Here is a 20,855-nt window from a genome sequence, read left to right as displayed (position 1 = left end):
GCAGCAGTCCGATACAGAGAAAACGTATTGCAATGTCCCTACGTTAGAGAATAATCAAAAGGTGGGGCACCTGCTAAGTAGGCTGCCCTCTAAGCAAATTCCTTTACTGGACACAACCACTAGAACTCAGTTGTAAAATAAGTAAGGTCTCATAACAACAGGCTTTTGTTTCAATCATGGACATACTGACATATCGCTGGATAGAAGCATTCATGTGACAAAAAGCACTCTAAAAAAGGTTTGATATATATAAAATAAACATAAGTTTATTACACATGTGTCTTGAATTTTTTAAAAAGCAGGTATATTGTACACAACAAATACAACAAATACATAAAAATTATACACAAAAATTTGTTAAAAATGTTCAAAGGAACACAGGTCGACGCGGCGTTTCGGTTTAAAAAACCTTCATCAGGACAGTTTCTTCAGATTTGGTGACTGAATTCGCTATTTATTCAGTGACCGGCTTTTGTGATGACAAAGCCTAGATGTGTCTTGGTTTAGGTCCACATATGAGGATAGTGATGTCCCATATATTCGGGATGGGGTAAAAACGTTTCACTCAATTGTAAGTATTGATTGTTTATCGCTGTATCGGAGGGGCCACCAGAAGATTCATACACTATTACATCTGTGTACACGATGGCAATTCTTGCGTGATCGCTACAGCCGTTTGGTACATGTACTTCGTAGGCTGTTTTTATGATGCTCGTGATTTCAATTCCATCTGAGTGAAAAGAGCTGGCCTCCCTGCACCTCCGTCTACAGCGTTCTGGATTCTGATGATCCCAATAGGATGGAATTGAAATCACGAGCATCATAAAAACAGCCTACGAAGTACATGTACCAAACGGCTGTAGCGATCACGCAAGAATTGCCATCGTGTACACAGATGTAATAGTGTATGAATCTTCTGGTGGCCCCTCCGATACAGCGATAAACAATCAATACTTACAATTGAGTGAAACGTTTTTACCCCATCCCGAATATATGGGACATCACTATCCTCATATGTGGACCTAAACCAGGACACATCTAGGCTTTGTCATCACAAAAGCCGGTCACTGAATAAATAGCGAATTCAGTCACCAAATCTGAAGAAACTGTCCTGATGAAGGTTTTTTAAACCGAAACGCCGCGTCGACCTGTGTTCCTTTGAACATTTTTAACAAATTTTTGTGTATAATTTTTATGTATTTGTTGTATTTGTTGTGTACAATATACCTGCTTTTTAAAAAATTCAAGACACATGTGTAATAAACTTATGTTTATTTTATATATATCAAACCTTTTTTAGAGTGCTTTTTGTCACATGAATGCTTCTATCCAGCGATATGTCAGTATGTCCATGATTGAAACAAAAGCCTGTTGTTATGAGACCTTACTTATTTTACAACTGAGTTCTAGTGGTTGTGTCCAGTAAAGGAATTTGCTTAGTGGGCAGCCTACTTAGCAGGTGCCCCACCTTTTGATTATTCTCTAACGTAGGGACATTGCAATACGTTTTCTCTGTCATTTCCCCTGGTCCCAATCTGTACTTAAGGGGTCCCCCTATACTTTCTCTACATAGCAGTCCGATACATAAATCAGCTCGAAGGTACTCGCTCCAAAAACCTTGTGGATCTGGCTCGCAACTTTTACGATTACTGCCTGCAGAATCAGGTCTCGGTTACAGCAGATCATTATTAGGGGTGGCCAAATCAGGTAGCCGACTGGCACTCCCGTCACCTCCGAGACGCGAGCCACTAGTGTCTAAATCCGCTGGACTTCTAAGCCCTATGGGAACGGTGAAGTCTGTTCGTGGTTGCCTCTTTGCATCCCGTCTGGACTGCCAGCTTCCAAGATACTTCAGCTGGCGCACAGATATAGGGGAGGAGGCTACAGACTCATTTCTCCAAAATTGGCAGCTGGAGCGGGGCTACGCCTTCCATCCATTCATGATGATTATGCGCCTCTGAGCCCAGGTCAGATGTCAGGCGGCAGACATCATCCTAGTAACTCCGACATGGAGATCGCAAGCTTTGTATACAGTGCTTCTGGAACTTTCTTGGGATTCTCCAATCCCTCTACCCCTGTTTCCGGGTCTCCTCCGAGATCTGGAGGAGAATCCTCATCCTCTAGTACTGGAGAGGGCCAAGTCTCTTATGGCTTGGAAGATTACAGGGAACGCTGGAAAGTTCAAGGCCTTTCGAGACAAGTTGCATTTCTCATCTCCAAGGCTTGGACAGACAGCACAGTCACGTGTTATCGATCGGAATGGACTAGATGGATGGGCTGGTGTCACAATACAACTAGATCACGTGGGGGGGAGTGGCTGGTGGGAAATTGTCCACTTCCTGTACTTCCTCGCCTCATTGGCTTAGGAGGGCCTGGCTTATAAGATGATCAGTACTTTCAGATCTGCGATTTTAGCCGGCCATTCTCAGGTAAATTACACGTGGTAGGGAAGCACCCGTTGGTGTGGAAGCTCTTGAGAGGCATTCACCTTTCTCTCCCACCAGAACTCAGATACACGGCTCTGTTATAAGTTAACAAGGTTCTCACTTTTTTCTTGTCTTGGCCATCAAACAGATACCTGTTGCGGAAAGAAATTTCAGCTAGATTCGTCATTCTCCTCTGCCTAATCTCTTGCCAACATGTCTTGGATATCAGAACTTTGGACATAATGGGGAGAGTATTTCCCCAGAAGGGGTAACCTTCCGCATTTTAAAACGTACGAAATGGCACTCTTATTTGGTTAACTATCCTTCTTTCTCAGATTTTCCCAGACTATGTTAGGTAAAATGTACCAAGGCTTATGAGGCCATGCTGGCGGAAATCCGACCCCATGAAGTACCGCAACTGCTGATAGCCCTGCACAAACTGCTCAGATCAGTTTCTTCTCCTACTAGCGCTAAATGGGTCAGGTGGGCCATGCAGAAAGCTGGCATTGACACCAAAATGTTTGGGGCACAGTCTGCCAGAGGAGCGATGGATTCCAAGGTGTTCTCCTTCAGGGCTCACCTGGAGGATCGCCTCAATGCCACGGAATGGTTGTCACACTCCACTTTTAAAAGGTTTTACTTTCAAACAGTCCCTACTATTGCTTCGCTGGTTGGGAATAAGCTTTAAACGAGTGTGATCCTCGCCTCCAGCCTTTCCATAGAATGAAAGATTTCCTAGCTATCGTAACGGAAACTTTCAATTCTATTAAGGACAGAGAGGTGAAGATTAACCCACCGGCATGGCTCCCCTACCTTAAGCAGGATATGCTTCTGTTAAGGGTGAGTATGTTAAACTCCTTTAGCTTGCATGTTTAAGGCGTGTACTAAATTAGACTATCTTGTGCACGTTTGTTAGCTTGTATTACTGGTTCAAGTTTCATACATGCTTGTTCAATTGTTTCTTTGGGGGTCAAAAGCAGGATTAAGAATGCTACTCTCAGTCGCAGGAAGAAAGAGAAAGCAGCAACATCGTGGGAATATGGACGGGTCCTGCCATCATCTGATTTGATGTTGATTCTGTTTGAATTGTGACTTTTTCTCTTGGGTTTATGGGAAATTAAGTCTGTTAATGTTTTAAGTAAGGGCTGCTGTTAATAAAATCGAAGAAAGTAAAGTGTGATCATCGCCTCTGTGTCCTTAATAGAATTGACATTTTTCGTTAGGACAGCTAGTAAACACTTATCATCCTTTACAACACAGATCAGTTACCATCAAAAACGAACGAACAAAAGGGTCATGTGATGCCACAGGTGAAAGTAATTTCTGTGTAGCTAAACAATAGCTACACAGAATATAGAACTAAGCATTTTGATGGAAGGCCATGTCCATTTCTATATGAATATTTAAATGTCCAGCCACATTTGGATTCACTACAAAATAAATCCACAGAATGCCAAATCCAAAAAAAAACAACAACATTATTCTTAATTCAAGGCTAAGTAACCAAAGTTCAGACTAATTAACATTCCGTTATAAGTTAAAAAAAAAACGATCTCCATTCTTGCAATTCCTACTTGTATAAAAGGGCGAGGGAAGACATTGTAATGTAGAAAATTAACTGAGTCATTTATAGGGGAAATGAATGAACAGGGTAAATCCATAGATAATCTTTCTACATCATATTTTATTTGACAGGCGTGTTGTTTTTATGATTATATTTTTATAATAATCATTTTGTAATTGTTTAACTGTACAAAGAAAATAGTTTAGATTTTTTTAAAGACTCAGTACTATGCAATTCCATAAATTACATATCAACCTCTATAGCTCTTCCTATAGTTATATAAATGAACACCACCATACTACAAATTGTAGGTCTAGAAGAAAAGAAATCTAAACTGCAATCCCACCAGCTAGATCAGTTTTCATGAAGGAGGGTTATTAAATGTCATAGTAAGAAAAAATATACTGAATACGAAAAATTCACAATGATAAAGTAATGGAAGCACTACTCCAGCCTGAAAGAAAAATATTACTCTTTGTAAATAATCTAACTTTTACATTTCACTTATGACAGTAGCAAACAAAAAAAGGAAATAATCTCATGTTACACTCTGTGACCGCAATGAAACATTCAATGAACATTTCACTACTTACCCCATTTAAGCTCCCGAGATCCTTCACCCAGTGCTCATCCTTTTCGGTGTCATAGTTGAGCACAGCGTGCTGCTTGTCTACACTACGGGACTGAAAGCACAGCAATAATTAGATGGCGGTCATCAATCCTAGCTCAGCAATTAATGATTTCCAGCTTCCAAGCTGTGTTTTTTCACAATCTACAAATACTCTATAAAACAGGCAAGGAACATACTAGTTTTAATGCCACATAAAGGTCACAAAACATACAAATCCTCAAAAATTCAAGCATATAGTACTGTTCTTGTATAGTTGGTTATCTGCTACGAAACAGACCTGCAAATAGAAGGTTCATTAAGCAACATATTTACGGTTCATCTCAAAAGTTAGAGAACATCAAACTATGCTTTAAGTATCCAAGAATTAAAACATATTTAAAAATGCTCTATAGGTTAAAAAAAGGTTCTACTTTCAATTTTAGTCCAGTAAGATTACTACTTGTTGCACTGAAAGTGCTGACAAAAATAAAATATAATAAATGGGTGATCAAGGTCATATCATGTTCACCTCCAAGGGGCATAAACGCCTCACAGGGCCCTGGCCAACCGCTTAAATTAGAGCTCCAATAAACCAGTACACTAAAAGTGAAATACTGTTAATAAAATAGGAAAAGTCCTAAAACCAGCATCTGTGTCATGCTCTACAAAAAAAAAAAAGAGAAGAAGTATAGTCAACAATAGAGCTGGCTGCTAGTTGACCTCCGACCTTTCACTGGCAATGCTGGAACCCGAAGAACAGCTTAGCGCCAAGGAAGCACACATTTTCCAGTGCATAACAAGCATTGACAATGCTGAATGGAAGTGCCTTTTGTGTCACCGATAGGTTTGGACACTCAATAAATCATCATACATGCAATCGGTCACTTATCTTTCACTCGTGCCTCCATCCGCTGACACATTACTGCATTCACCCTCTGACACATGCAATCGGTCACTTATCTTTCACTCGTGCCTCCATCCGCTAACACATTACTGCATTCACCCTCTGACACAACTGCAAAAAAAATACACAAACTCACCAACATATGCAAAATATTTTTTTAAACAGGTGGAAAAAATAAAACGTGCTGCCATCTAAACACTGTGGGTGTATGCTTGCAATAGAAAACGTAACAGCATTGTGCAGAGGTATTGTACTTAGTCCGTCATTGTTTTATGATTTCAGAATGGCCGTCCCATTTATTATCAACATGTTGGCCTTCTTGGAACAGTAAAACAACGATACACATTGGACAACAGTATTTCATAACAGTCACCCAGTTTACAGGAAGTGGCTACATGGATAGTTGCCAGGAGAGCAGTAGTATCATCTTAAGAAAAGTTAAAATAAATAAAGAAGCTCATAAATGAAAGGGGAACTATGAATAAAAGGAGGACACCACAAACTAAATGAGACTAAGTTTGTGTAGGACATTTCCATCAGGTCCTATTGTCATCACTTATGTTTTGCCTTAAAGAGTCCCAGATGATGACCAGGGCGGTACAGAGTGGTGACTGATGGGTATCCTTACTTTGGAGGAGAATTCTTTGCTCACAAACACTTACCGATTCTTTAGTCTTTGGTTTGCTTTTTTATTGAGGTAGTCTTCTTTCAGACCCGTGGACATTTCTTATGTAGTATAGTATTTGAGTTGTACCTTTATCCAGCTAAATTACATTTTACCTGTAAGTGGGACTTTCAATTGAACGAGCTGCAACCTCATGGAGGATGCCAAACACATATGGTGTAACTGTCCCCTTATCAAGCCATTTAGGGTAGAGAGTTTGTCAATCATGGAGGCTATGCTAGGAAACCCTCCGCCATCTGATATTACATTTGTGCTGCTGGGTCTTCACCGCCTCTCCTAGAGTGCCAGACTAGAACACAAAATCCACATTAGCTGCACATAGGGAAAAGAAACATGCTTCGCCCATTTCACACCAAATACAAGGGAATATAATGGAAAAGGAGAGGCTAACCAGAGCATTGACAAAACCATATAAGGACTTTGGGGCTATATGGTGCCAAATGTCATCTTACCTTCCCCCAGAAGTCTTCTGACCCGCTCATGCCCACCTAGATTGTGATCCCTAAACTTGTTATCAATTATTACTTTGGAGAAGCTGTCCTGGAGCAGTTTTTTTGTGGCCCGTATGCTATGAAAGTATGACGCCTCTGCCATACTCAAAACCCCTTCCCGTAGACTTTGATGTAATCTCCTCCACAGGGGGGAGCATGGAGAATCATTGCATTCCAAGATGCCAGGCATTGTTGGTATTGGGGCTGAAAAGGCACTGGGGGAGAAGGGAATCGCAAGATGGTCCTGCTTACAATGCATGCATTGATTTTGGACAATGCACGGTCATCTGGGCTATGTCACCTGCAATAATAGTTTGCTCATATGCCTAGCTTCGTATATGTTGAAAACTAAAAACAAATGGTTTCAATAAAGTGTTCGATTTTATTCACACACAAGAGATGATCATCTCATATTACACTACTACTACTAGGTCAGATTTTAAATACAGCCAGGTGCCTATTAAAGTACCAGCCCCTATTACAATATTAGGCTGTCAACACATTTAAACAAATATGTCTGAAAAACAATATTTATCACTTACAATTAGAAATATAAAATAACATGCTATCTAATAAGGGCTGCGGTGTGGTAACATCATAAATGGGAATGTTTTCTAATCTGCAAATGGTTGTTGCAGATTTTCAGTAAGAGTGGATTTGTCAACGAAGCTTCCATCGAAATGCAAACTAAGACTTATTTCTGTAAACTCAGGCATCAACTCCACTACTTCTCAAACTATTGATGAACAGCGAGATATAAATTCAATACCATCAATACATCAAGGCGAATCGGTTTGTTTTCCAGCAAAGATATATATATATTGTGACGGACACACACTTCATGGCCCATAAGCCTTTGCGGTTACTCACCTGAAAGCAGCCCATTTGAGGGCGGTTAAAAACAAGGTGGGCGTGTCCACTCCACAAATCTCCTGTCGAGCCTCTGATGAGGGCATTAGCCCAGAAACGCGTCAGGCTTCATTATGCGACACGAGGACTGTAATTACAGAAGGACGGAGTGTAGCTTTTACCCTTACAATTGCTGCGAGGAATATGCTCGTGACAAGCTGCTGGAGTGTCCTGCCTTGCCTGCGGGTAACTTTGGAGCTTTGAATATATATTTATTTATATATATGTTACAGTCAAAGTGTGAAATCCCGGTATTGTATAGAATGCCTAGGTAATGTATAGAATGCCTGATGGTTTTCGGCAAACTATGAAATAGGCATTATACAGAATGACCAGTACCTTTTACGCAAAGTATTAATAGGCCACAAGATGAGATTCCTAAGCATTCGGCAAAGTGTGAAATCCCGGTATTGTATAGAATGCCGGTATTGTATAGAATGCCTAGGTAATGTATAGAATGCCTGATGGTTTAGAGGCAAACTAGGAAGTATACGTTTTTTGTGAATATGTTACATACTTTTCCTAGGCATTCTATACAATTCCTAGGCATTATACCGAATGACCAGTACCATTTACGCAAAGTGTTAAAAGGGCACAAGATGAGAAGCCTTTATTAATTAATACGCATTTGAAACTGAAAGAACAAAACTACGAAATAAAGCACAGGATATTCTTACCGGAAAATAATGAAAGCAGAACTGAGATTGAAGTACTTGTTACACTAAGAAAGGCCGGAGTAACACGTGGAATTGTACTCACTTTTATTCTTCACACAAAAACACCTTATATTTTGGCACTTTGATCTTGTACATACATTTCACGACTTAAAGAAGAATGCGAACAGAGTATTGTTACCGGTAAAACACAAAGCAGAACTGGCATGACCTACAGAATGTGAACAGAATATTCTTACCGGTAAAACACAAAGCAGAACTGGCATGACCTACTTGTTGCAGCACAAAAACACCTTCTATTTTGGCACTTTGATCTTGTACATACATTTCACGACTTGAAGAAGAATGCGAACAGAATATTGTTACCGGTAAAACACAAAGCAGAACTGGCATGACCCACTTGTTGCAGCACAAAAACACCTTCTATTTTGGCACTTTGATCTTGTACATACATTTCACGACTTGAAGAAGAATGCGAACAGAATATTGTTACCGGTGAATAACAAAGCAGAACTGGCATGACCTACTTGTTGCAGCAGGGAACGCTAGAGTGACATTTTGAATTGTACTTAATTTTCTTTTTCACACAAAGGCACCTCATATTTTAGCATTTCGTCTTGCACATACACCTGATGAATCCTTGGCCGCTTCCTGTGAACTGAGAAGTAGCTGCAGATCGGAGAGGTATTTCGTGGTCAGGAACGTCTTCAATTCTCATTAAGTTCTTTGGACATACGGTGAATTGTGATCTGGCGTAGAGTTGCTTCAAGATTCCTTGTGCAGTTCTAAGTCGGTAAAAGCCATCTTCCGTCACGTTTATAACAACTGCCAAGAGATTGCGTGAGTCACCCCGCCCTTTGTCGACGTCGGGAATCGGAACTCGCACAGTGGCACCCAAAGGCACAGGAGGAATTTTTTTGTCAGAATCCCTTTTCATTTTTTTGGCCTGAATCTCAAGGTTCGATTTTGATTCCATTTTACTTTGGATAGCTTTCTCAATATTGAAGCAAACAGTGCACAAAATGCTAACCCCATAACCTTCTACTTCGTCGCCGTCATCGTCTTTAGGAGAATGTCCACAGATGGCATGAACGTTTCGGCCACACTTTCGACATGTATGAGCACCGCTGGTTTCTTTTAAGCAGATGCAATAATAGATGGCGGAAGAAGAAGGATTTTCGGTAACCATGGAAATGGAAGGCTCTTCGATAACCATGGCTTCATCACTGTTTTGGTTTCCTCCATCATGGATTGCATTCTCAGCTATGTCTTCTGCAGGGAGCTTTGCCTCTTGCATTGATTCATCTAGTCTTTCTTCCTGCTGTTGTGTTGTTTGTACGCTCTCTATTATTTTTTTGATCTCTTCCTCAGTCTCTATGTCTTGTAAAACATCGTCAGGCATGGACGACGTCGAGAGACCTACTCTAGCTTTGCAGCCGAACAGAGCTTCGTATGGTGACCTCTTAATCCCAGAATGAAAAGCTCTGTTCTTCATAAATTGGACGAACCTCAATCCCTCACTCCAGCAGCTCGTTTTTTCATCTTGCATCCAAGCACACAGCATACTTTGAATGTCCTGATTAGCTCTTTCGACGCTTCCCTGACTTTGTGAGTGGCGCGGCTTACCATGGGCGATCTTCAAGGTGGGCCAATACTCCTTTAGGCTGCTTACCACATTGTTTGCAAATTCCCTGCCGTTATCTGACTGTAGAATCGTTAGAGCACCAAGCAACGTAAATATGTCGATGAGCTTGTAGGCTACTTCTTCCGCTCTCTTAGAATTCAGAGCCCTGAGAACTACAAACCTAGTGAGATGATCTTGGTACACCATTATAAACTTGTACTCTCTGTCAGGATGGGACTGAAAATCAATGAGATCGACCTGACAACGGGAGTTAAATTCAGAAAAAGCCATTGGCTTGACCACAACACCTTTTTTAACACCTTTTTGCTTCTTCTGGCAAGGCTCACAAAGGTGAATGTACAGCTCAATATCATGACGGGTAATGTTCTTATACTTGGGTGAAAGTTCTTTCAACATCCTGTCCCATCCTCCACGACCAATAGCCAAATGGGCCTTATGGAGTATGTCAAATACCTCGGAGTCCGCAAAGTAAAACTGAATAGCCTTCGTACCTTCTTTAACAGGATAGATCAACTTAGTTGTATTCTCGACCAGCATTACGTCATAGTGTTTCACCAGCCAATAGTCCCGTGGTTCCTTCTTAATGGTGGTCTTAGCCTTTTTCACTTCGTCCACTAACTTTTGGTAACTGGTTCCGGTTAGGAAAACACCCTTTTCAGCAGCATTGGCTCTTACTTGAGATAATTCATCGCAGAACCGTCGTTGCATGTCAGCATGGCGTGATTTCTGTCTTGGCACTTCACTCCCTTCCGACATGGTGATACAAGAACCACGGGAAAGGATGACGAAAGAGCGTCTGTGGAACCTCAACCGGATGCTATACACGACCTCTGACCCTGCTTGCAGGCAGGTCGCTCCCCACACTCACCGCACGGCTGCCACCTGCTCTTTGCCTGGTTACTTGTGCTGTCTCCGACCCTCGCTTGCTGGCAACTTGTGCTGTCTCTGCCCCTCGCTTGCTGATAATCTGTGCTGTCTCTGCCCCTCGCTTGCTGATAACTTGTGCTGCTCTGGGATTAGCTGTATTATATACTTTGCTGGCAGACAATCCGGCAAAGCATACAATGCCTAGGCAATGTATAAAATATCCATCATTTCATACTTTGACGTTCGATTTTCAGGCATGCTATACATTACCTAGCCATTCTATAGAATGCCGGATTTCACACATTGCCGGGCGGGAATAAAATGGGATTAGGCGTATTATATACTTTGCCGGCAGACAATCCGGCAAAGTATATAATGCCTAGGCAATGTATAAAATATCAATCATTTCATACTTTGACGTTCGATTTTCAGGCATTCTATACATTACCTAGGCATTCTATAGAAGGCGGGATTTCACACTTTGACTGGAACATATATATCCACTGGAAAAAAAACAAAGGTTACAGGGACTTTATAATTAGGCTCAGGTTTCACTCGTTCAAAACCAGTGAAATTCAGCCGTTATAGTTAGCCAACTATAACTTGCGCCCCCACAATGCACTGCTTATGACCTCACATATTACATCACCCATGACATGATCAGTGACATCACCAATGACACATCAAATGACATCACTGATTACCTCAACCAGTGGCTGTCCGCGTTTTTAAAACGTTTGAGTGTTAAAAAGAAAAAAATATATTATATATATATATATATATATATATATATTACAACAATTTTTTTCTCCGAAGGGAAAAAGCTGGGTCACACCTGAAAACTTGGTTTCTGCATATTTATTGAGGAAAAAACAGCAGCTTGCGGCATCATCCTGACATGTTTCGTTCCAACATGGAACTTCCTCAAAGGTAAGCCTTGCTCCGTTCACAACCACCGTCCGATATTTCAAAGCGTCTCATTTGCCTCCAGTGGCATTTATTTGTGGAATCACTTCCGGTTCGAAATGGCTTGTGGGATTTGTGGTCGTGCATGTGCTTCAGTCTTTTAATTTCACAGTCCGAAATCCTTCGGGTTGGATTTTCCATGTTCTTTGTCTCCCCATAATGTTCTAATTCAAATTGTCCTTTGATTTGGAGACACCCCTTCGGACCTGTGATTTAAAAGGGGCTGCTTGCTAATTATAACCCTCCAGTGGGTTGAGCATTGTGCTATTGTTTTTTCAGCGCTGGTTGACAGTGTCTATTTCTCCCAGTTCTTTTGGTTTCCTCATTTGGTTGTTTCCGCACTGTCAAAGTGGCAGAAAGTTTTCCCGAGTCAGTCTGTGTTTGAAACTGACTGCAGATCCAATACCGAGGTCCCGTCCTCGGCGGCACCACTCCCCCTAATTCGGATGTCCGAGTTCAGCAAATATGGTTCAAAGCGGAGGAGTGCAGGCGCTCTTGTGGTGGTGTTAGACCTTCGGCAGAACCACGCCGATATTTATTACAACAATTTTTTTCTCCGAAGGGAAAAAGCTGGGTCACACCTGAAAACTTGGTTTCTGCATATTTATTGAGGAAAAAACAGCAGCTTGCGGCATCATCCTGACATGTTTCGTTCCAACATGGAACTTCCTCAAAGGTAAGCCTTGCTCCGTTCACAACCACCGTCCGATATTTCAAAGCATTTCATTTGCCTCCAGTGGCATTTATTTGTGGAATCACTTCCGGTTCGAAATGGCTTGTGGGATTTGTGGTCGTGCATGTGCTTCAGTCTTTTAATTTCACAGTCCGAAATCCTTCGGGTTGGATTTTCCATGTTCTTTGTCTCCCCATAATGTTCTAATTCAAATTGTCCTTTGATTTGGAGACACCCCTTCGGACCTGTGATTTAAAAGGGGCTGCTTGCTAATTATAACCCTCCAGTGGGTTGAGCATTGTGCTATTGTTTTTTCAGCGCTGGTTGACAGTGTCTATTTCTCCCAGTTCTTTTGGTTTCCTCATTTGGTTGTTTCCGCACTGTCAAAGTGGCAGAAAGTTTTCCCGAGTCAGTCTGTGTTTGAAACTGACTGCAGATCCAATACCGAGGTCCCGTCCTCGGCGGCACCACTCCCCCTAATTCGGATGTCCGAGTTCAGCAAATATGGTTCAAAGCGGAGGAGTGCAGGCGCTCTTGTGGTGGTGTTAGACCTTCGGCAGAACCACGCCGATATTTATTACAACAATTTTTTTCTCCGAAGGGAAAAAGCTGGGTCACACCTGAAAACTTGGTTTCTGCATATTTATTGAGGAAAAAACAGCAGCTTGCGGCATCATCCTGACATGTTTCGTTCCAACATGGAACTTCCTCAAAGGTAAGCCTTGCTCCGTTCACAACCACCGTCCGATATTTCAAAGCATTTCATTTGCCTCCAGTGGCATTTATTTGTGGAATCACTTCCGGTTCGAAATGGCTTGTGGGATTTGTGGTCGTGCATGTGCTTCAGTCTTTTAATTTCACAGTCCGAAATCCTTCGGGTTGGATTTTCCATGTTCTTTGTCTCCCCATAATGTTCTAATTCAAATTGTCCTTTGATTTGGAGACACCCCTTCGGACCTGTGATTTAAAAGGGGCTGCTTGCTAATTATAACCCTCCAGTGGGTTGAGCATTGTGCTATTGTTTTTTCAGCGCTGGTTGACAGTGTCTATTTCTCCCAGTTCTTTTGGTTTCCTCATTTGGTTGTTTCCGCACTGTCAAAGTGGCAGAAAGTTTTCCCGAGTCAGTCTGTGTTTGAAACTGACTGCAGATCCAATACCGAGGTCCCGTCCTCGGCGGCACCACTCCCCCTAATTCGGATGTCCGAGTTCAGCAAATATGGTTCAAAGCGGAGGAGTGCAGGCGCTCTTGTGGTGGTGTTAGACCTTCGGCAGAACCACGCCGATATTTATTACAACAATTTTTTTCTCCGAAGGGAAAAAGCTGGGTCACACCTGAAAACTTGGTTTCTGCATATTTATTGAGGAAAAAACAGCAGCTTGCGGCATCATCCTGACATGTTTCGTTCCAACATGGAACTTCCTCAAAGGTAAGCTGTAGTAATAATCACTACTGTAGAGGATTCAAAAATCATGTTTATTAAGTATAGGTATAACAGGTGCTCCCAGCTTGGCGGCAGACTCTCACTGCCGAACATTCTAACACGCACTCCCGGAGACAGAGTGGGCTGTACCAAGGGGAAAGAGGGGAAGGGGTGGTGAAGGGGAAGAGGGAGATTACAACACACCTTCCCCCCTAAGGAGAACAGAAAAGAAGGAAATGCGGCGCCCCAGGAGGGGGAAAACAGGAAGAGGGAAGAGGGATGGGAGGAGAGGAAGCGTGGAGACAGGAGAAGGAAGGAGAGGGGAAAGTGGAACTGGGGCTACATCAAGGGAGCAATTGAACAATAAACTCTAGAACTAATCACGTTAAGTTCAGTGTAGAGCTGACAAAAGGTAGTCCCGAGCATTGGTTCCTTTGGTCCACTAGGACCCGTGATGAGTCCTGACCTTTCTCCCAAAGGAATGAACACCCTGAGTGCTACAATAAGTGTTGACGGATATGCCGATCCTTAGAAGTCCACTTCTGCCACTCCACCATCGCATTTCTAAGAACTGCGGGATAAGTCTCAAAGCTAGGGTAGAAGGCAGGGAAAGGGTGCAACCTAACTTTTTCCCCTAGGATCCTCTAAGTGTGAACAAGCTTTACAGTTTATTCCCGCCTGGAGTTGAGCACTCCTCTACTAGTCTTTCCATATCCATCGGGGAGGGTGTGTAGGCAGTAACGCTGTTTTCTACCTTGGGCAGTAACTGGGGCCCGGATACACCCCGCCTGCTCCCTCTGACAAGATAAGACTCTCTCTCAATGTCGTCCTCGATGACTGGTATGGTCCCTCTTCCACCCTCCTTACCTTGGCCGTAAGCAGTGTCCAAACCTTTTACGAACTCCATTTCAAACAGCTCCGGATCACTAGCATCAGTCTCTACTGACCTCAGTCTGACCTTCTGCTCCCTTCCTTGATTCCCCTGGAAGAACTCCATAGTGTATCCTGGGCCATGACACTCCTGCTTGCTCCAATTATAATCAAATGGACCCTTCTTCCCTGACAGGCCACTGGGTGGAAGACCTATTAATGATTCCTGCATTTCCCCACTCTCACTCTCCATTTTACCACTGTAAGGTCTTTGAAAGTCATTGGCTTTCTTCTCATCCTTATCCTCCGACACTCTTAAGTCTCTTTCTCTTTTCTGCCCACCATAGTTCACATACTCTTCTCTTGTTTCAGTCCTGAACTCAACCGGTGAGGTACTTTGCCTCGTCTCACTGCGATTGAAGAGGTATTTCTTACTTTTCACTTTTTCTCGCTCATTTCTTGCATTTACAATGCGCTGCTCTTTTTTCTCGAATTCTCTGTTTTTCACAACTTCACTTCCACTGCCTTGTCTCTCGCATTTCTTACGTAATTCTCTTTCGTCCACCCAACTTTGGTACATTTCAAGTTTTTTCCTTAGTTTGTCCTTTGCTACTTCTTTTCCACGTCCTTTATTGCTTGCAGCTTCTTGAAAAACCACCGAACCTTTTGACGGTGACGTGCGAGCGATCCATGCTTCACCCATAGTTGCATCCGTGCCGGCCGCTCTCCCATTAACTGCTTCCTCACGCCCCTGTCTGTGGAGAACTATATCTCTTTCCTGTTCATGTTTGTCTTCATACTCTTTCCTCATTTTGATCTTGGACTCAGACGATGTGGTTCTTTGCCACGTCCCTTTGTGATTGAATTGGTTACTCTTACATTTTATCCTTTGCCGTTCATTAGCTGTAGTAATTATGCACTCTCCCTTTCTTTCGAATTTCTTTATTTCTTCACTTTTCTTTTCACTGTTTATCCTCTCATGTTTCTTAATTTCTTTTCCATAAACTTTGTTACTTGCAGCTCCATCAATGTCACCCGAATCCTTCAATGTCAACACACGGGTCTTCCGTGCTTCACTGTTTTTTCCTTGTGAGTCTTGGATCTGTGCCAGCTCACCCACGTGTTCTTTTCTTCTTACATTACCTGATATTTCTAATTTCCTTTGATCCTTCCACCCTGGCCTGGTGGATCCTTTTTCTGTTATACATATGGTACTCCAAGTATTATTTCTCTTGTGCATTAAATCCGTTACTTGGTCCCCTGTGTCCATATTTAGGAAAATGTTGGCCTCTTTGAATTCATCTCCATTTTTTTTTTTAGTTAATTCTCTCTTCCATTTGCTCTTGTTTAACAAACTATCACGTGATCCTGAAACTGAGATCATATATGTCCCTACTCCACCTATGAAGATGGTACACTCCGGGTTTATTCCTCTGGTATTATCTTTCTCTTGGCTTACCATTCTTTCCTTGATCACTCCTTCCCTTTGTACCTTTATCAACAAGACTTGTTTTTTATATTCATCCCACGCACTCCCGATGCCTTCATTCACATATCTGACTGATCCTTTCGTGAATACTTTTCCCTTTTCATGGTACTTTTTCCGTCCTTCAGTTCCTAAGGTGTGAAGTAATACTTCAGCCTTTTCCTCCTGTATAAGAGATACTTCCTCTTCCTCGACGACTGATATGTACTCCTCAAAACATTCATTCCATTCACTCCATTCATTTGTGTTTGTTTCATCCCCCTCCTTAAACAGCACTGGAGGCTGAAAATTATACCTTAGGCCCCACTCCATGTTGAATGCACCGCTATATCTAGTGATTCACGTGAAGATGTGGTATCCACCACACCCAGACAGATGGCGGTACGAGTGTACTTTGTGGAGTTCTCTGTCGCCCCTAGCAGATTAAAAATAATGCGCTGGCAGAGGGCACTGGGGTACTAAAAGTGAAGGAAACTTTCCTGCTCCACCTACTGTTATTCTTCCTAGCTCCCTGAAATCCCTAAATATGCCTTGCTCGCGCCGCTTGTAGGTTTGTGGCCCTAGTAAATCCGCCGTCCGCGATACAAAGAGGTTACGTGTCCCAAGGCGTACTGCCTCGAATCTGTAATGACTCCGCCACAGGGGTTCCTTGCGCTCCCTGCACCTTTGCAATCTTCTCACGCCGCTTCTCGGCGCTGCCTCCGTTCCGTTTCCCGCGTGGCCACAGGGGTTAACTCCCTTCCTGGATCACCTGAGTTCATTTATACTGCTAAACGTGCTGCCACAGTTAATCTTCAATAACTGGAACGAAAGCTCGCTACACCCTCTGTTCCTCCGATTTTTCCTCACCCAGCTCAGTTCACTGCAGCCGTACAGTTTCATAGGATTGCACCACCGTTACGTTTCACGCGTGGCCACAGGGGTTAAGTCCCTTTCTTGATCACCTCAGATAATTTATACTGCCAAACGTGTTGCCACAGTTAATCTTCCGTGACTGGAACGAGAGCTCGCTACACTCTCTGTTCCTCTGATTTGCCTCCACACAGCTCAGTTCACTGCTGCCGTACAGTACTATAAGAATGCAGCACCCTGTGTTACCCTCCACGCTCCTCACAATGTTACTAAAGTTCAACGATCCCGGACAGAAATAGGCGTGCTTTGGTAAGTATGGCCCACAAGGTGGCAGTGCGATATGGCGCCAGCTCAGCTTGAAAACTGCGGTAGACAACACTCACGCCTGTCAAACTTTAAAATTAGCCTCACTCCACTTCTCCTCCAGATCAATTTCATAGGTGCACCACCTTGAATTCAGCAAAAAGTCACTGTACTACTGACAGGGTAATACTTTCATCCAATGTTTCACACACTTATCCTTCCTACGTAATGCAGTAAATTCCTTGAATTATCCTCAAGTAGCCTCTCAGTTCAAGGAGGTTCGTAAATTACTCGCTAAATTTCACCTTGCGATATATGTTCCACTTATGAAAGACAACTATGTCAATATGTCGTACCTCCTTCCTCCAGGGTGAGTTATGCAGCCGGCAGCTTCCCTAGTTGGGACAGCGTCTCAGCTCCGCCTTGGCTCCCAATCAGTAACCCTTCTGGTTGAAGACCGCCTCACACTTGTCACCAGGGCGGTAGTGGTAGAAAGCACAGCAACTGACAGAGCCCTACTGACGTCGAAAGAGGACTGTGCCAGAACCGCGCTGCTCTGCCCATCCAGCTATATTCACCCACAGTACTAACAGCAGGTATACCTCCTCACCCGTCTTCTGTCACAGTGGTGACCGATTCGTGTCCCGATACCAGTCACCTCTTCACAGTCGCGTCACCAACAACTGTCTCGGCTCTAACTCCCGCTGCTTCCTGGAACGCTACTTCCACCACCGCGGGATACCGCCAGGGGACACTGGTTACCAAATCCACCGACGCCAGTCAGACCTCATACGAGGAGGGAACGTTCCTCTTTTCCACACGGCACCAGCTCACCTTCACCATTCCGGAATCACCTCGATGATTACCTCCTGGTTTGCCGATATGTCTGCTGTCCAGTGATCTTCAATCGTCAACTGGTGAGTCTCTCAATTCAAAGGTCCGCACAAGCATCACATATCCAGGGGGGAAAGCACCTAACTGACCCTGGCTCAGCTCCTCGTCCTCGTCGCCAGAAATGTAGTAATAATCACTACTGTAGAGGATTCAAAAATCATGTTTATTAAGTATAGGTATAACAGGTGCTCCCAGCTTGGCGGCAGACTCTCACTGCCGAACATTCTAACACGCACTCCCGGAGACAGAGTGGGCTGTACCAAGGGGAAAGAGGGGAAGGGGTGGTGAAGGGGAAGAGGGAGATTACAACATAAGCCTTGCTCCGTTCACAACCACCGTCCGATATTTGAAAGCATTTCATTTGCCTCCAGTGGCATTTATTTGTGGAATCACTTCCGGTTCGAAATGGCTTGTGGGATTTGTGGTCGTGCATGTGCTTCAGTCTTTTAATTTCACAGTCCGAAATCCTTCGGGTTGGATTTTCCATGTTCTTTGTCTCCCCATAATGTTCTAATTCAAATTGTCCTTTGATTTGGAGACACCCCTTCGGACCTGTGATTTAAAAGGGGCTGCTTGCTAATTATAACCCTCCAGTGGGTTGAGCATTGTGCTATTGTTTTTTCAGCGCTGGTTGACAGTGTCTATTTCTCCCAGTTCTTTTGGTTTCCTCATTTGGTTGTTTCCGCACTGTCAAAGTGGCAGAAAGTTTTCCCGAGTCAGTCTGTGTTTGAAACTGACTGCAGATCCAATATCGAGGTCCCGTCCTCGGCGGCACCACTCCCCCTAATTCGGATGTCCGAGTTCAGCAAATATGGTTCAAAGCGGAGGAGTGCAGGCGCTCTTGTGGTGGTGTTAGACCTTCGGCAGAACCACGCCGATATTTATTACAACAATTTTTTTCTCCGAAGGGAAAAAGCTGGGTCACACCTGAAAACTTGGTTTCTGCATATTTATTGAGGAAAAAACAGCAGCTTGCGGCATCATCCTGACATGTTTCGTTCCAACATGGAACTTCCTCAAAGGTAAGCCTTGCTCCGTTCACAACCACCGTCCGATATTTCAAAGCATTTCATTTGCCTCCAGTGGCATTTATTTGTGGAATCACTTCCGGTTCGAAATGGCTTGTGGGATTTGTGGTCGTGCACGTGCTTCAGTCTTTTAATTTCACAGTCCGAAATCCTTCGGGTTGGATTTTCCATGTTCTTTGTCTCCCCATAATGTTCTAATTCAAATTGTCCTTTGATTTGGAGACACCCCTTCGGACCTGTGATTTAAAAGGGGCTGCTTGCTAATTATAACCCTCCAGTGGGTTGAGCATTGTGCTATTGTTTTTTCAGCGCTGGTTGACAGTGTCTATTTCTCCCAGTTCTTTTTGGTTTCCTCATTTGGTTGTTTCCGCACTGTCAAAGTGGCAGAAAGTTTTCCCGAGTCAGTCTGTGTTTGAAACTGACTGCAGATCCAATACCGAGGTCCCGTCCTCGGCGGCACCACTCCCCCTAATTCGGATGTCCGAGTTCAGCAAATATGGTTCAAAGCGGAGGAGTGCAGGCGCTCTTGTGGTGGTGTTAGACCTTCGGCAGAACCACGCCGATATTTATTACAACAATTTTTTTCTCCGAAGGGAAAAAGCTGGGTCACACCTGAAAACTTGGTTTCTGCATATTTATTGAGGAAAAAACAGCAGCTTGCGGCATCATCCTGACATGTTTCGTTCCAACATGGAACTTCCTCAAAGGTAAGCCTTGCTCCGTTCACAACCACCGTCCGATATTTCAAAGCATTTCATTTGCCTCCAGTGGCATTTATTTGTGGAATCACTTCCGGTTCGAAATGGCTTGTGGGATTTGTGGTCGTGCATGTGCTTCAGTCTTTTAATTTCACAGTCCGAAATCCTTCGGGTTGGATTTTCCATGTTCTTTGTCTCCCCATAATGTTCTAATTCAAATTGTCCTTTGATTTGGAGACACCCCTTCGGACCTGTGATTTAAAAGGGGCTGCTTGCTAATTATAACCCTCCAGTGGGTTGAGCATTGTGCTATTGTTTTTTCAGCGCTGGTTGACAGTGTCTATTTCTCCCAGTTCTTTTGGTTTCCTCATTTGGTTGTTTCCGCACTGTCAAAGTGGCAGAAAGTTTTCCCGAGTCAGTCTGTGTTTGAAACTGACTGCAGATCCAATACCGAGGTCCCGTCCTCGGCGGCACCACTCCCCCTAATTCGGATGTCCGAGTTCAGCAAATATGGTTCAAAGCGGAGGAGTGCAGGCGCTCTTGTGGTGGTGTTAGACCTTTGGCAGAACCACGCCGATATTTATTACAACAATTTTTTTCTCCGAAGGGAAAAAGCTGGGTCACACCTGAAAACTTGGTTTCTGCATATTTATTGAGGAAAAAACAGCAGCTTGCGGCATCATCCTGACATGTTTCGTTCCAACATGGAACTTCCTCAAAGGTAAGCCTTGCTCCGTTCACAACCACCGTCCGATATTTCAAAGCATTTCATTTGCCTCCAGTGGCATTTATTTGTGGAATCACTTCCGGTTCGAAATGGCTTGTGGGATTTGTGGTCGTGCATGTGCTTCAGTCTTTTAATTTCACAGTCCGAAATCCTTCGGGTTGG

The 20,855-nt window shown here is 43.3% G+C and overlaps 1 protein-coding gene across 2 annotated transcripts in view; it reads right to left on the bottom strand.

Moving 5' to 3' along the window:
• Nucleotides 1–20,855, bottom strand: part of CEP170B (centrosomal protein 170B) — a 420,899-nt gene that overhangs the window by 264,622 nt on the left and 135,422 nt on the right. For both annotated transcript variants that reach the window (XM_078660287.1, XM_078660288.1), the window contains exon 3: nucleotides 4,584–4,673. In XM_078660287.1, coding sequence (XP_078516413.1) covers nucleotides 4,584–4,673 — 90 coding nt within the window. The remainder of the gene's footprint in view (nucleotides 1–4,583; nucleotides 4,674–20,855) is intronic.

The sequence above is a fragment of the Lissotriton helveticus genome, chromosome 9, assembly GCF_964261635.1.
Source record: "Lissotriton helveticus chromosome 9, aLisHel1.1, whole genome shotgun sequence".
In the NCBI taxonomy this organism is placed as follows: domain Eukaryota; kingdom Metazoa; phylum Chordata; class Amphibia; order Caudata; family Salamandridae; genus Lissotriton; species Lissotriton helveticus.
The sequence above is the reverse complement of the archived record's forward strand: the minus strand, read 5'-3'. Positions and strand labels throughout refer to the sequence as shown.